Consider the following 15,103-nt stretch of genomic DNA (forward strand, 5'->3'; position numbering starts at 1 on the left):
TACTTTTGGAGGTAAGGTATACTCCTCTTTTATTTAGGAGCATAAAAAAATATTAGTACTCGTACTTTTACCAGCAGAACCCAGTAGAAACTACACTCGTGACAATATTGTGGCACTTCAGAAATTATGAATTCCTGAAATTGTTCTCACCGGGAATCGACCACGGGACCTTCACATGTAAACGCCAACAACTGAGCCATAGATCCAATCATCAAAGAGAGACTCAATAACGAACAAGATGTAGTCAAATAATATATTTCACTTACAATTATTCAAATAATTGGTTTCTATACATTTTCTAACATAAACAAATCGTTGACTGATTCGTGATAAATCAGGGATTAACTGTATCCCTGTATGAGATTAGCACGCTTGCAATAGAGTCCTTTTCATGTGTCGAACCACTTAACGACTCAGTAAAATAGAATATACTCTTGTTTTAACCGCATAAGTAGTAAATGTTAACTACTTATGCGCACTTCGTTTGTAAAATATAATTAGTGCATTACATGTTTCTATACCCAAAAACGACTTAGATTGCGAAGCGTGCAGACACTGACTATAGCATCCAAATCATAACAAGTCAGATTTTGAATGCTACAGAGTCACGGCCCTGGGCCAGTATAAAAAAGACACATTGCAATATAACAAAAAAAAAATACTTCCATAAAACAAAATAACAAAATCTGAACTAAATAACTGGTCAATTGCGTGTTGGGACACGCAGGGGTACCGTAGTCGTGACCACAAATACTTTTAATCTAAATTAAATAGTATTTTTTTAAAACAAAAATGTTTTTGCTATTGATGTTTGTCTCTCTATATCAATTTTAAGCGTTACAGTTTCAATGGATGCTCAATAAAATTCTTGTGCTCTACAGACGAAGGAGATCACGAAGCTATAAGCATTCCATGCTCGACTACGAAGTCCCAAAAATATTATTTTCATTAATAAAATTTAGTTTAGTAACAACTAAACACGGAGTAACAAATGAGGCAAAACGCACATCGGGAGTCCGGTGGCGCGATATTCAGTAATGGAGACGTGACGTCATCCGCATTTCTTTGGCGATCGGAATTCGTTATTCGAATTCAGTATGAATACTAAATAGTTGTATAAATATGCTTTCCAATGTTATTTTGACAGTGAAAAAGTTTTAAATGGTTTTTTTTATTTAAGTAGGGCATGAGCCCTTCGTATAAAAAAGAACATTTTGTACGAACAAAATGTTAGTATATTTAAGTCGAGCGGGCAAAAACACGTATACTTAATGCATTTCAGACGAAGAACTGCCAAAATAACATCGGAAAGTAATAATCCATATATCGACTGCAATGTGCGTTCCGCATTTCGCTCCTTATTAGCTAAACGTATAAAAAGTTACTAATTTTCAATTTATTATATCCTTAATAGTAATGTTTTCACTTTATAAATATTCGTGTACAGTTCCACCAATTTTTTGTGTTACATTTAAAATATTCGATTCGATATTAGACACGTGCTGTCTCGCTTATAACGTTTGTGTAAGCAGCATCCAATGGCGGAGGCAGATTTTGGCGGGTGCGTTCTCATTGGCTAAAATGTTTCTATCTTAGAAAACTAGTGGAACTGTACCTTTATGACAGGAAAGGACGACTTAACTTCTACTACACCGATTCTGATGGAACTTACTGTTATAACGATATCTATCTATTTTTACAGTATGTATACTTTCAATGGTCATCTGGTACTATCAATTTATATTATAGTACAAACCCGATTAAAGCTTAACTCAATCTCATCGGATGGTAAGTGACGATTGGAACATTGCGTCTTCGCATTGCTGGGGCAACGGGTGGTGGAACCCTCCTATCACATCAAACCCGAGCCAATTTAGACAAAAATCATCCTGACTCAGCAAAACTGACTTTGATAATTTTGAGATAATTCCAACTTTTTTATTAAATATTAAACTCTCACTTTTCTTTCAATATCAGCAATTCATGGCATTTAAGTAGGTTTGTACTACAGTATAAAAACATTTAAATAGCTATTATTTGTTTTGTTTTTTACATCTCAATAAAACTAACTGCCGTTGGACAAATGTGTTGTTTCAAGTAGTCAATCGAGATCGAGTGCGTGCGTGCGTGCATGCCGTGCGTGCGTGCGTGCATGCCGTGCGTGCGTGCATGCCGTGCGTGCGTGCGTGCATACCGTGCGTGCATGCCGGGGTTGGTCTACAGGTCGATCTTGGGCCGGTACTGTAGCCGCAGCGGCGGGTCGCGGAACCTCCAGCGCGTGACGTACACGAACTTCAGCGTGTGGTCTTTGCCCAGCAGCTCATCGTTGCACAGGATGTCGATCTGCAAACACACAGTCTATTATGTATATTATCATATTTACCTTGCTCCTGGGTCTGTCTCCAGACTTAGCTATGGTACATAATATTATCATGATAAAAGTTGCAAAATTTTTAACTTCTTCAATCTCATAAAGGTAGTTTAACAAAGTAACCATAAATGTACTCAGACATGAAAACAACTGGGTTGATCCTGATCACCTGACCAAAGAGCTGTAGGTAAAGGGTATAAAATATTGTTCACCTTTCTCTAATAATTGTATCTCAATAGTAACAATTGTGACGAAATAAAGTAATATTAATGCAAAAATATTGACTGGCATCAATCCCAAAAAAAATTTTATATTAATGCACATGACTGCAAGATGGAATAAAAGTTAAATCAGTTCTAAAGTGTGGTTGAATAGTATTACTATAGTGAGAAGATTTATTATGAATATACTCACTTCTCTATACTTGTCCATTCCATTCAATACTTTTTTAGCTACAAATTTCTTAAGGTGCGTTATAGTGGCCTGCGCTGAACACCTGATAAAGCTGCGTTTTAACGTACGCAGCGATGTAGATATGCATTCTAAACAGACGTTAACCTGGAACAAAACATTTTAGTTGAATTAAATAGGTAAAATGATAGACCGAGGGATCTATGCGAGGCAATGAGCTAAGAATAGGATATTCTTATTGAGGGGTTGCACACATTGTTTATTATTGCTTTAGGAGTAGTTAGCTCCATTGTACTTTATCATGTACAGGCCTGAAGACAATCAAACACATAACTTATAATTGAATATGCTATGCATACCTACATGTAACTACATCAAACTAATGAGCACTAAATAAATAATACTACAAAGTAATTGAACAGTAAATAAATAATATAAAAAAAATGTACCTGTTCATCTTTCCTATGTGAGTCAGTGTTATCCGGCTGCTCCTGTTCATCTCCCGCACCTGGTTTGTCAGCTGCTAGAGCTGCATCTTTGGGGCACGGTAGCCCTCTAGCTCGGTAGAAATCTCTCTCCCTTTTTATTTCATCTGCAAGTACATATCATGCATACATTAAATTCTCTAGACATGCAAATACTTCAAGCCTTAACAGAGAAAAAGCAGCCCAGGATTTTGGTATGCCCTGCAAAAGATCTTTGTCCAGCAGTGGACATCAATCAGTGAAGTGATGCTGATGAAGATTTATATGAACATTGCAATGTCATAGTAAAATTAATCTGTTGTGTTTTAAAAATTGAAGAACTTTCAAGAAATTTTGTGAAACAAAAATCAATAGTATGCCTTTCAAACCAGACTAATTAGGACCATGCTATTTTGAGGAGTGCTTGGATTGATATATGTTACCAATATGATTTGCACTGTCTTAACCCGGCCATTCCTTAACTTCTTTCTAATATTTCTTTATTCCGAATGAACTCACTGTCCTGCAGGTCAGGCACCAGTTTGTAGACAATGTCTTGCATGGTGCGGTCGAAGCTGATGTACTGCAGCGGATGGGACTGGTGGATCACTATGTTGCATGTTGGACACGTATTGTTCTCCTCTAGGTGCTTCACCAGGCAGCTCTTGCAGACTGGAATGTAGGAAGACCAAGTAGCATCAATGTATTGCTTTCATTATTTATGAAGTCTCTAAATGTATATAGGTGCCATTGCAATTTCACCACACAATTGCTCTTTCTTCATTACATTCAAAATTTTGATTAGGATTCTTCCATCCTTTGGAAAAAAGTAACCTTGTAAGGATTCGGCAAATTGGTTGCTATTTCATCTTTCACAAGATAGAAAAATGAATATTCAAATGTAAATTGTTAATGTCAGAAATGAGAAACTGCAGAGTTTCTTGCAAGCTTCTTTATTGTAGAACCTGCCTTCTGATACATGGTAGAATCCCTACAAACAAACTTGATGTTTCAAAAGTGCTTATAGAATAAGCTTATTTGAAATAAATTAATTTTGCAGAAGGGTTGAAGTGGCAACCCCATTACACACCAACAACCCTTTGTTCTATCAAGGCGGAACGATTCTAAACCAAACCCACACTATGTTTATAAGTGAAAATATTTTTTTCTTCCTTACCTTACCCTTAACCTTAGCTTATGATAAAGTGAAAGACTAGTAATAAATTAGCAAATAACGAACTAATTACATACATTTTAGTTCTAGATCAATAGATTTAAATAAAATACTAAGTGTTCTGCAAGAAATTAGGTTAGCAAAATATTTCCAGCATAAATTTAAATCATAAATCGAAGGTGTTAACAGGACTAGACTTTTTTAATTTGGAGATAGTTTCTTATCGTACTACTAATTACTAACTAAAAGCTAAGATACAGAGTTGTATACTAACACGTATGTAGGCACTCCGTGACGGTCGTCGCGTCGATGAAGTACCCTCGGCAGATCTTGCAGGTGATGTGGCTGTTCAGGGTCTTGAGCTTTATCCTCCTTTCCATTGTCATCACTAACTAACACTATACATTACACACTACATCTAAATACTAAATTGAAAAGGAAAACTAAGGGAAATGAAAAGAAAACATGAGTGTAGAAAATTACAATCGCCAAACAAAATTATTGACGTTAGTGACGTTAAGTAAGAAGGTGCCAGATAAGAAAATAAAATGACAATGGTAATGGTCGAAAGTTAAAATGCAAAATCGGTAGATTTATTCCATTAATCGATACTTTATAATTCTATCTATAATAATTTGAAAGATTTCTAAAATATTTCAATTGTGCAAAATTTTGTTTAATTTTGGTAGATTGGCAGGTGAGGATTGGCATTTCAATAAATTAACTGAAAAACTATTTGCTTCGAGAACACAATATGATAGTTTCATCAACGAGATTAAAACTTTTTTAATAAATTCAGTTTAAAGTTGAAAAATGAAGCAAAACTGAGCGAGCAAGGAACTTTAGCAAAATTTGATAAATAGAATCTTAAATCTATGTAGGGCAGCATTAATGCAGTTCAGCCTTCCATTTCGGAATACATCGTACTCAAAATAAAAATTAAAAATAAAATAAAAATAAAAAAGCGTTTTATTTCCTGTAACTTACATTTACATTCCTAAGATAGTTTAAAGTTAGTGTTTTTATTTTTCGTTTAATTAATATTTATTGTAATAAATGTTAGTTTATTACAAGAACCCCAGATTAGGTAAAGGCCTCCTTCAACGATGTCCATTTTTCTCTATCCTTTGCTACTTGAGCCCAGTTTGGGCCGGCTATTTTTTTGATCTCGTCCTCCCACCGTGTCACTGGTCTCCCTCTTGGCTCTTTTGCCTTCTGGGCCTTTCCACAGAGTTGCTCTTACGGTCCACCTCTGGTCTGTAAGCCTAGCTATATGACCTGCCCATTTCCACTTCAGTTTTAATGCATAGCTCAAGTCATTTGTTGCTTTTGTTATGGATCTTATTTTTGTATAGCGTACTTTATCAAGTTTTTTTATGCTGAGCATGCTGCATTCTAGTCCTCGCTGGCAGGTGTTGATTTTATGTTTTGATTTGGCCGTAAATTTCCATGTCTGGCATCCGTATGTCAGGCAAGGTAGGAGGCTAGAGTTCATGATCTTTGTTTTTATTTTTACAGGCATGTTACTTTAAAAAATTCTTTTAGGCTCCAATATTTATTCCACGTTTGTTGAACTCATCTTCCTATCTCTATGTCATTATTTGTTTTATCAAAACTAATTGTTTTTCCCAAGTATATGTATTTTTTCTGTGTATTCTAGCGGGCTTCCGTTAATTAATATTGGTATCTTGAAACTGTTTGTCATGGTCATATTCTTAGTGAGATTGATTTCCAAACCTACATCTGCGCTGGCTAACTGTAAAGATTTGGTACAATTATTTCCCATATTTACCTATTTTATTTTATGTTCTAAAATCGATTCAGAAATCGATTTACTGGTAACGTACTGAAACGTTCGTCTGTTAATCACTATTTAGTAGTCTGTGCGCTTGTTTGCTTGCTAATGTCAGTGTTAAAACTGTCAAACGCGATGAAAAATTGAAAATGGACGACCGATAGTTTTCTTTTGGCACGTGAATTTGAATATTATTTTTTATTAATTTCACACAAACAGCCCGCCGCCAAACTGGGTGCCAAAACGGTGGAGCGCTTCCTCAACCTAGCCGACGAAAATTTCGTCGAGGATGTCAACGAAGACCTAAAATGTTTCCTTGCCGAAAAAAAAGTTGACAGGTAAACATTATTTATTTGGTTCGTTTCTGTTTTAGTTTCGCTATATACGTAGGCTTACGTGAACCATTTGTAATGTGGATATATTCGCGTGTGCTATTATTGTAATTTGGGTTGTTGGTTGCAATATGTCGGTTGGGTTTTCAAGGTTAAGCGGCTCAGCGCACACAGCCGCAGGACTCGATCAAGCGGAGCCGCCGAGAGTCGAGGTACGATACCTTGGACGCTTATAACTGTACACCGCTCTGTGCGTGCAAAAAGTTTTTATTTGACGTCATACGCTCGATTCACGAGCCAATCTATTAAATTTATTTGTAATATTATATTATAAGGAGTGTTTATGAGCGCATTTATGCAATTTATATTTATTTACAATAACACAATTATTTATTTTTATTTATTTTATTTATACACTTTATTTGTAAACTACAAATAGTAAAAAAAAAAAAATCAATGGACACAACAAAAATAAACTTAAAAAGTAGGATACAAAGGGCGGCCTTATCGCTTAGTAGCGATCTCTTCCAGGCAACCTTAGGATTAGGAAAACCAAGGGAAACCGATTGGTGGGGTGTATTATTATTATATACATACTTACGAACAATTACACACTAATACTTATCAAGATTACACCCATAAAATATTAATAATAATAAATATAAAAAATAATAAACTAATATATACTAAAACATACTTAAATATGAGTAAGAGTTAATCACTGTCGTCTTTATTGTTCAAGATAATGGGCTTTAACAGCATTTTTGAATATGTCTAGTGACCTTGACTGTCGTATGCTTATTATTTTATTATTAATTATTGTTGAAGGCTTGTGTTTAAAAATGTTTAAAATTATTTTTGGGACAAGAAAATAACCAGGACTATTATGATCAGTCTGTATACTCAATTTGAATCAAGTGTTTACTGTTGAGCTGTTAATGTCTGGTTTAGTAGATATATGTCTACCATATTGGAACATCATCACAAGTTTTCACATGTATGATATTAGTGGAATAAAAAAAATACAAGGTTAAATCCTACTGCTAAGAAGAAGCTTTGTTATGCATTAAAGTATTTATGGCAGCATGCTAATTATGCATATGGCAATGTGAAAACACTTGTAAGACACACAATCTTGAAGCACAATATGAAATAAGAATGTTTCAATTGTTTGTTGCTGAGTGAAAAGTAAATAGGTGAAAATGTGTTCAAATTTATTGTTAGTTTGACATCCACAATTAACTAAATAAATTCATACCATTGTAATGGTTTTTCCTGTTAACCTAATAGTTTGAAGGAGTGGGGTTGGACTGAAATTTCAATTAATTCTTATTGAAATATTATATAAAGTTTACATTAACATAGTTGAAAGACATTAGTGCCAATTAAGTTTCACATAAATCTCTAAACGTAATTGACTAGTCATAAAATATTGCTCTTCTTCTCAAGGGGAATTTGTGAGAAAGCTAGTACTACTATTGGAGCTAATAATTTTATTTAGTTTAGTGCACAACAGAATTGGCAACATTGTAAATTAACTGTACTATTATTATAAATAATTTTAAACTTGATTATATAAATGTATTCATATAATGCAATGCAAATTAGATTTTTATTCTGTGTAAATCATTGCTACTCATATTTCTGGCAACATAATTTGCTTATTTTTATAACAATATTTAATGGCCTAATTGTTACTTTGTTCTGTAAGTTCTACTTAGTAATGAATTGTTACTTCGTCTGCAATTAGCTACTTACTGGTTGTCATAAATCAAAGTGCACTGATAAAGAGTAACTATTGAGCTGCCACTAGGAAACTGGTTTTACTTTACTTGTTAATTTATATTAATCAGCTAAAATATTTTGGCAGAAATTTGGAAGAAATTTGGCACTAAATTACTCTAGCTTTTAATCTACAAAATGCAGTGGGCAAAATAGATTTGAATAAGAGCTGTATTCAGAGTTTTGATTAACTAGATATTTCAAATAATAAGTGAAATCAAACTAGAACAAGAGATAATGGGTAGAGCTACCCTTTGCACTGTAGCACTACAGAGTGCTAGTCAATGCGTCTGTCCGCTGCCCCTGTGCGGCAGCAGCAGTAACGCTTGCGTGTCCGCAGCGTGCTGCTGTTCCCGCCGGTCAGCAACTACCGGCGTTTCCTGGTGCACCGCTGCGTGGAGTCGCTGGGCCGCGCAGACCTCGCCACCTTCTCCATCGGATTGGGCGACCAGCGGCGCACGGTCGTGTGCTACCGGGACCGGCTCTTGAGGCAAGGCCTACGATTAATTTTAGTTTCAAATTGAACAATGTAGTAGTAGACTTTTTGTTTTAGAAGTTGTCTGGTGAAGTATTGTTTCTGCCGCTATGCAGCATTGAAGCGCCTAGTTGCTGGTGCACATGAGGCCTCTGCACGGCTAGCGAAGGCAGAATATTTTTCCCCGGGGAAAGGACATAATTGAACAGTTTTATAAACTCCGAGCATATAAAGGGGGTAAAATTCTAGGGTAAAATTCTATTATTCTCTGTTGCCGTGCTTTCTCCTGCGTCTGTCTCCTGCCTAAGCTAGCCATGCAGGTTGATGGACACGGGGCATCACCTTGTAGGACGTGCACCTTGCATGCCCTGCGAAGTGTTGTTCAGTTTATAGGTGATGGTTTTCCTTTTACCTGCTCGGTCCGTCAATTATTACTAGACAAAGAAATTGCACCCTTTATACGCTTTTTTCTTTTTGACATGTTACCTGAAGTACTTGAAAAAAGAGTTGTAGAGTGTAACTTCGTAGGCGGCGATTCAATAATTATGTTAGGAAAAGAATAATTTATTCGAGACTGAAATGACAAGGACGCGTCGCGTTGCACAGGAGAGTAGATAGATATATAGAGGAGAGAAACAGAAAGCACAGAGAGCGGGAGAACCTAACCTGAGCTGAAGCCCTATATGTATTTGTTCCATTTTTGTCTGTCAGTCAGTCTGTCGTGTCATGCCTCCATACATTTTTTAAGACCTCTTATACATTTTCTGCGCGATTTCGGGGGCAGCCCATGAAAGCTACCATGTCCATTATGAGATAAAAACCGTGCTAACTATGGATCTAATAACTCGTTTCTGTCTGTAGTGATGCGGCGTGCGCGCGGCCAGCCATGGGCCTGACACAGGAGCGGGGCGAGGCCGAGCTCGCCGATAGCGGTAAGATTTGATTTGGATTCATTCACTGTCACCTTCACAGACCAGCAGGCTTAGCACAAAACAGCAGGCTTAGCACAAAAATTGTTCGCTCGCAATCTAGACGTCGTGCACGCGTATGGAAATACTTGAACTTGAGTAAAATTCCTATACGCATTGGGTTAAAGCTCAATTTGCCTACAATTCTTTAGCTCGGGCTTTTGGTAACGTTTATAAAACAAATATCAGAAGTGCAGTATTTGCGACGCTAAATCGAGTGATTTTAGGCCCATTTTACTTTTACGATGCAGAGTAAGATACTTGAAAACAACACCTCGATTGCGAGCGAGCCAATCTTGTACTAAGGCTACAAGTAATAACTATACTGTAATCGCAATATAATTAATACCAATTTTTTATGTAAGCTAAAACCCAAAGTGTGAGCACACAACTTGAATTTTTGAATGAAGTCTTACAGAGTTAAGAAAATTAATCAATAGTTACAAAATTTAAAAGCAGTGATATCAAGATAACAAGCTAGCAAGCAAAATACAGGAATTTAGGAATTAATCAGGAAATAAAAAAATAAAAAAGATTACATAAATAATACATATTACTGCTACATTTGCCGTTAAAGCGTCACATCAAACTGCAGCAAACTCTGGTATGCATTTATTTCTTTCGACTCTAGTAGAGATTAGTCAAAATGGTGACGCTCTAAGTTTCTGAAACCATCCATATTTTATCATGAATTATTAATATTACCGCAATGATTTATGCTCATATTATTATGTACATATAGTTATATCCATAAATCTTCGCGGTTATTTCTAACAACAACAAAAATGCTGTAATAGTTATTATGCACGAATTGAATGTTAAATAATAGCTAGTTTACGAGCGCTGAACGCTCGGCCTACGATCAATTATAACACGCCGGGCGCGGTCACCCGCGGCCGCTGTTGAGTAACACCATTCTGTAATACAACGCAATGTTCCAGCTAGCGATATCAACTTAGCCCCAATAACTCGACGGCATAAGTTGGGCATGTCAACATACCCTAACACACGCAACACACAAGGATCAAGGATAATATAAAAAACCGGCCATGTGCGAGTCGGACTCTCTTACGAAGGATTCCGTATCTATAAAAACGGCAACTGACTATCTATCACACAGAGACAGAGAGACAGACAAACAGACAGACGGACGGACGGATGGACAATGGAGTCTTAGTAATAGGGTCCCGTTTTACCCTTTGGGTAAGGCACCCTAAAAACTAGTGATTGACTAAGACAAGTTCTGCGTAACGCCATCTGACTTTTTCAATATTAATTCACAAGAAATATAATTTTACGAGGAATAAATCGGTAATGGATTGATATGTTAATTTACTACGGAATATGACTTAAAATTATAATAAGCATTAACGTCTAATAGATAAACAGTTATGTTGGCAGCAACAAAAACGTAACTTAGGTATAAAGGTAGATAGATTTAAAATTGTCTTTGTGACCAATTTAATAAATGATTTCCATACACCACTAACAAAAGGAATGTCATCAAAAACACACGAAATATTCCCCATAAAGTCGTGAAGCTTATTTTATCAGATCCATAGAAACTTTCAGCCATGTTCAGGCATTGACGTACACACCAAAGCAATTGGCAAAGCATAGGAGATAAAATCCAATAGGCCTAAATTTATTTGAGCACTTTTAACACGTTGTCCGTTTCAAGAACGTGAACAGGATTCAAAGGACTCTATTCTATTTACAACAATTACATAATTATTCTATCCAGGAAAGCGTAGCACCGCGCGATTAAGACTTCGACTTCACTTTCGGAGGGCCGAGGTCGAACCCTGGCACGCATCGTTTTAAGCAATAAAATATAACTTTACGGTAAAAGAAAAAATCGTGAGGGAAACTACATGCCTGAGGGTTCTCCATAATGTTCTCAAAGGCGTGTGGAGTCCACGAACTCGCACTTGGCCAGCGTGGCGGACTACGGCCTACACCCATCTCATTCTAGGAGAAGACCCGTGCCCTGTAGTGGGCAGGTTATGAATTGATGATGATGATGATGATGAAAATGTTGTTTACCCCTTCTCGAGGCGAACGGCCTGTCATTGGTTTGTGTACATTTGGTCCGTGCATAAATCGGCCGCTCTGTAGACACAAGCACGTTCACAATGAAGCAGTGACCCGCTAGAAGAACACTTCCTTTGTTCGTGTAACGATCATTTGATGTTACGAGCTATTGAGCAAACCGCGCCGAAAAAGTGACGGCATTTCGGCAACATTCGTCCTTCACAATGCCGGCGGTGACATAACGCGTGTTGCAAGCGCGCAAGTGGAGTGCCCGGCGGCCGCGGATGTGGGTCGCGGCCCGCCATCGCCGGTGAAAGTAGCACGGTGGACGCCAGTGCACTCCGCAGCCTCCGCAGACTATCAGTGCGTACTACAGGGGAGGCATTCGAGGAACCTTCCCTTTGGATCTGCTGGCCTCGTTATATTGTTGCAGAACTGAGATTGAGCTTCACTCGAGTCTTAGAAAGCCTAGTTTGGTTGGAGGCTTCGGCCTTGGCTAGTTTCAACCCTATCGGCGAAGATGTTTTGTCAAGTGATTAATCGTTCTGGTACGATACCCCTTACAGGACTTCCGGCTAGTAACTTAGACTGCATCGCCACTGCATGATAATGAGATTTCAGTGTAGGGCAAACTTCTAGTCCTAGTAGAATAAAAAAATATATGTCAGACCTATCGTTTCTTGTGATTGTGGTTCAAAACATTGTTGGTAGAATTGTTTGGGCACCGAACTTATGATTATCACATTATTGGCCGAATGATAGAAGTCCGAAGTCTCGGAAAGCGCTGTGCTCACATTGCTGCTGACAACATTAGAAGTGAATAAATTAAAAACGTGGATCGGGTATTGAGGTTAATGTTTGTTTGGTTAGTGGTTTTGAATTGCAATAACAGACAGGTTTTTAGAATTTAAATTACTGCAGTTTGAGGGTCGGTCGTAAGAAATATGCCAAAACCGAAATAACACGAGATACCGAGATAAAGAAAATTCTAGCACTACTTATAACGAGAGATATGAGCAAGAAGAAAAGAAGGAGTAAAGAGTGGGTTCTAACTTCAAACTCTTTCTAAATTCCGTCTTTTTAATTTAATATGAAATAGTTATCGACAATGGCAAGAATTCAGTTTTGGTAAATTTGATTTTAACAAAAGTACGCTTATTCTCTTTTCTAGACGAAACTTCTGAATTTGTAGTCCACATGACAACTCATTCCATTATTATTAACACGACTATAGTAGCCATAGTAGACATAGTTCCTACGTCTGCCTTACATTTGATTCTGTAATCAGAAACATGACAAATGGTTTTCCCAACAACTCGAGACATAACAAACTTACGCGGATTTATGTCAAAAGCCTCTTACGAGCGAGTAGCTAGTGAGACCAGTTCTGACATTTGCTTTACTTCGTTGAAAGTATTTCTCTTAGTAGCAACATAAGCTGGCCGCTATGAAACAGGTCAAAAATATTTCTAGTTATACCAATAATAGTTATATTTGATCTTTCACATCATCATCTCAGTCGATGCCACTGACGCTTATATTGTTAGAAGTCTTTTGCCGTTTAAACAAGCCGCTACCCGAGCCTTTTTTTTGATGACGCATAGCGGGGATAAAGGGTCTTGGAGAAAGTTATGGAGTCTCTTAGGCACGCAGGTTGCCCGTGCAAGTGATATTTTCATTGGTTTAAAAGTTAGAGATGCGTGCCAGGATCAAACCCGGGAGACCCTGATGGGAGGCTGAACCCCTAACCACTAGGGGCATCTTTAAACAGAGCTTCATCAATGACCTCGCGTGGCCTCCGGACTGATAGTCGGTCGGTTTCGCTTCAGCGGAGAAATAAAACTAAAATAAAATGAATGCTTTACTTTGTACACGTAAGTATAAGTAGATTGGGTAACTACATTTTTAATTAAAGTAGGAAAAAATTAAAAAATATTGTATGTATGTGCGTAAATACTGTATTGTACACCACAGAAACTTGTAGTTATGACGTAAAAATATAACTTCGATATAAAATATTATCCTAAAACTACGAGTTGCCTCGTGCCTACAATAATTAATCACGTGTTCCGACTTCTGTCCCCTCGGTAGAAATTCGTTAGAAACACTACAAAGTAAATTTTGCAAGAGTCTAAAACTCTAAACTTGTGTGTTGCAATAGATTGGCTTTCGGCGCTTATAAATTTCTTCCTTAATTATGTTCTGCAATTCTTTTTTTTAATCCCTAAGGAAAAATCGCGTTTCGTTTGCGTTTATTACTCACTGTTTTTCTTACTTATTCCGTCAACCGTTTGTTTCACTGGAATAAAAACTTATGTTACACTCCGCCCTTTCAACTAACTATGCCAAAAATACAGTTTATTAGTTTTATCAAGGGTTTGTCCTTGACAAACACATTTCGCATTTATAATATTAGTATGGACGTCAAACCTACCTGCTGAGTTTTATCTCATTCCGAACCACCAGGCAGACTCATAAACACAATATTTGTACTCGTATAAAATCTCGTACTGTATTTTAATGAAATCCGAAAGAACTGAACTTTGTGGGTCAGTTTTGGTGCATTGGAATCGGCGCCAGAATTGTATTAGCACCTCAATTAATCGTGTATTCAGTACACAAATGTTTTGCCGGTGAATGCTCGAGCTATCCAATAGCTCGAGCATTCGTCGTTACGTCAGACAATAAAACATGGCGAATGTTGCCACATCTAGATTACTACATGGAAAATGGAAATGGCCAATATGTACACTGCGGCACAGTTTACTGAGCGTACAGATCGGAAAGCCTTGTGTATGGGGTTACAGACAGCCCACTTACCTTCTACGTACCTACTACAGAAAGGTACATACTAGCACGCCAATTACACAACCACAAAAACACATACTCACAAGAGTTAAATGTTAAATTTAATTTCACTTCAATGTTGTTTTTTTGTAACACTAAAGTGTTTAGCTAGCTAAGCATTGAGCTTCATTCCATTTCAATTCATAAATGAATTATAGTTATTGTATTATATTACGATGAAGGAAAACAGCGTAAAGAAATCTGCATTCCTGAGAATTCTTACCGTTCTCAAAAGTGAAGTCTTGGCCAGCGTAATGGGCTATGGTCTAAACCCTCCTTAAAAGAAGACTCGTGCCCTGTATTGGGCTGGCAAAGGGTTAATTATAATGATGATGACGATGATTATATTATAATGATTGCGAGTATTATGCGTTGTAATGTTCAGTGGCTCGAGGGCCTGCTAGAACCATCGCACTTGCGCGGGCACGTGCAAAACCGAATACTAGGTAC

The 15,103-nt window shown here is 37.2% G+C and overlaps 1 protein-coding gene across 2 annotated transcripts; it reads right to left on the bottom strand.

The window, feature by feature from the left end:
- Positions 1-239: 239 nt before the first annotated feature.
- Positions 240-4,939, bottom strand: LOC120633771 (polycomb group RING finger protein 3). 2 transcript variants are annotated; one of them, XM_039904113.1, is made up of 6 exons: positions 4,695-4,939; positions 3,766-3,918; positions 3,232-3,374; positions 2,786-2,929; positions 2,194-2,343; positions 240-2,155 (listed from the first exon to the last, which is right to left on the bottom strand). In XM_039904113.1, the coding sequence occupies exons 1-5, from the start codon at positions 4,804-4,806 to the stop codon at positions 2,218-2,220; spliced, it is 678 nt and encodes a 225-aa protein (XP_039760047.1). In that variant the 5' UTR covers positions 4,807-4,939; the 3' UTR covers positions 240-2,155; positions 2,194-2,217. The 2 variants fall into 2 exon arrangements, with proteins under 2 accessions (XP_039760047.1, XP_039760046.1); XM_039904112.1 differs by having other exon boundaries at positions 240-2,343.
- Between the last annotated feature and the right edge of the window lie 10,164 nt (positions 4,940-15,103).

Source organism: Pararge aegeria, chromosome 22, assembly GCF_905163445.1.
Source record: "Pararge aegeria chromosome 22, ilParAegt1.1, whole genome shotgun sequence".
Classification (NCBI taxonomy): Eukaryota; Metazoa; Arthropoda; class Insecta; order Lepidoptera; family Nymphalidae; genus Pararge; species Pararge aegeria.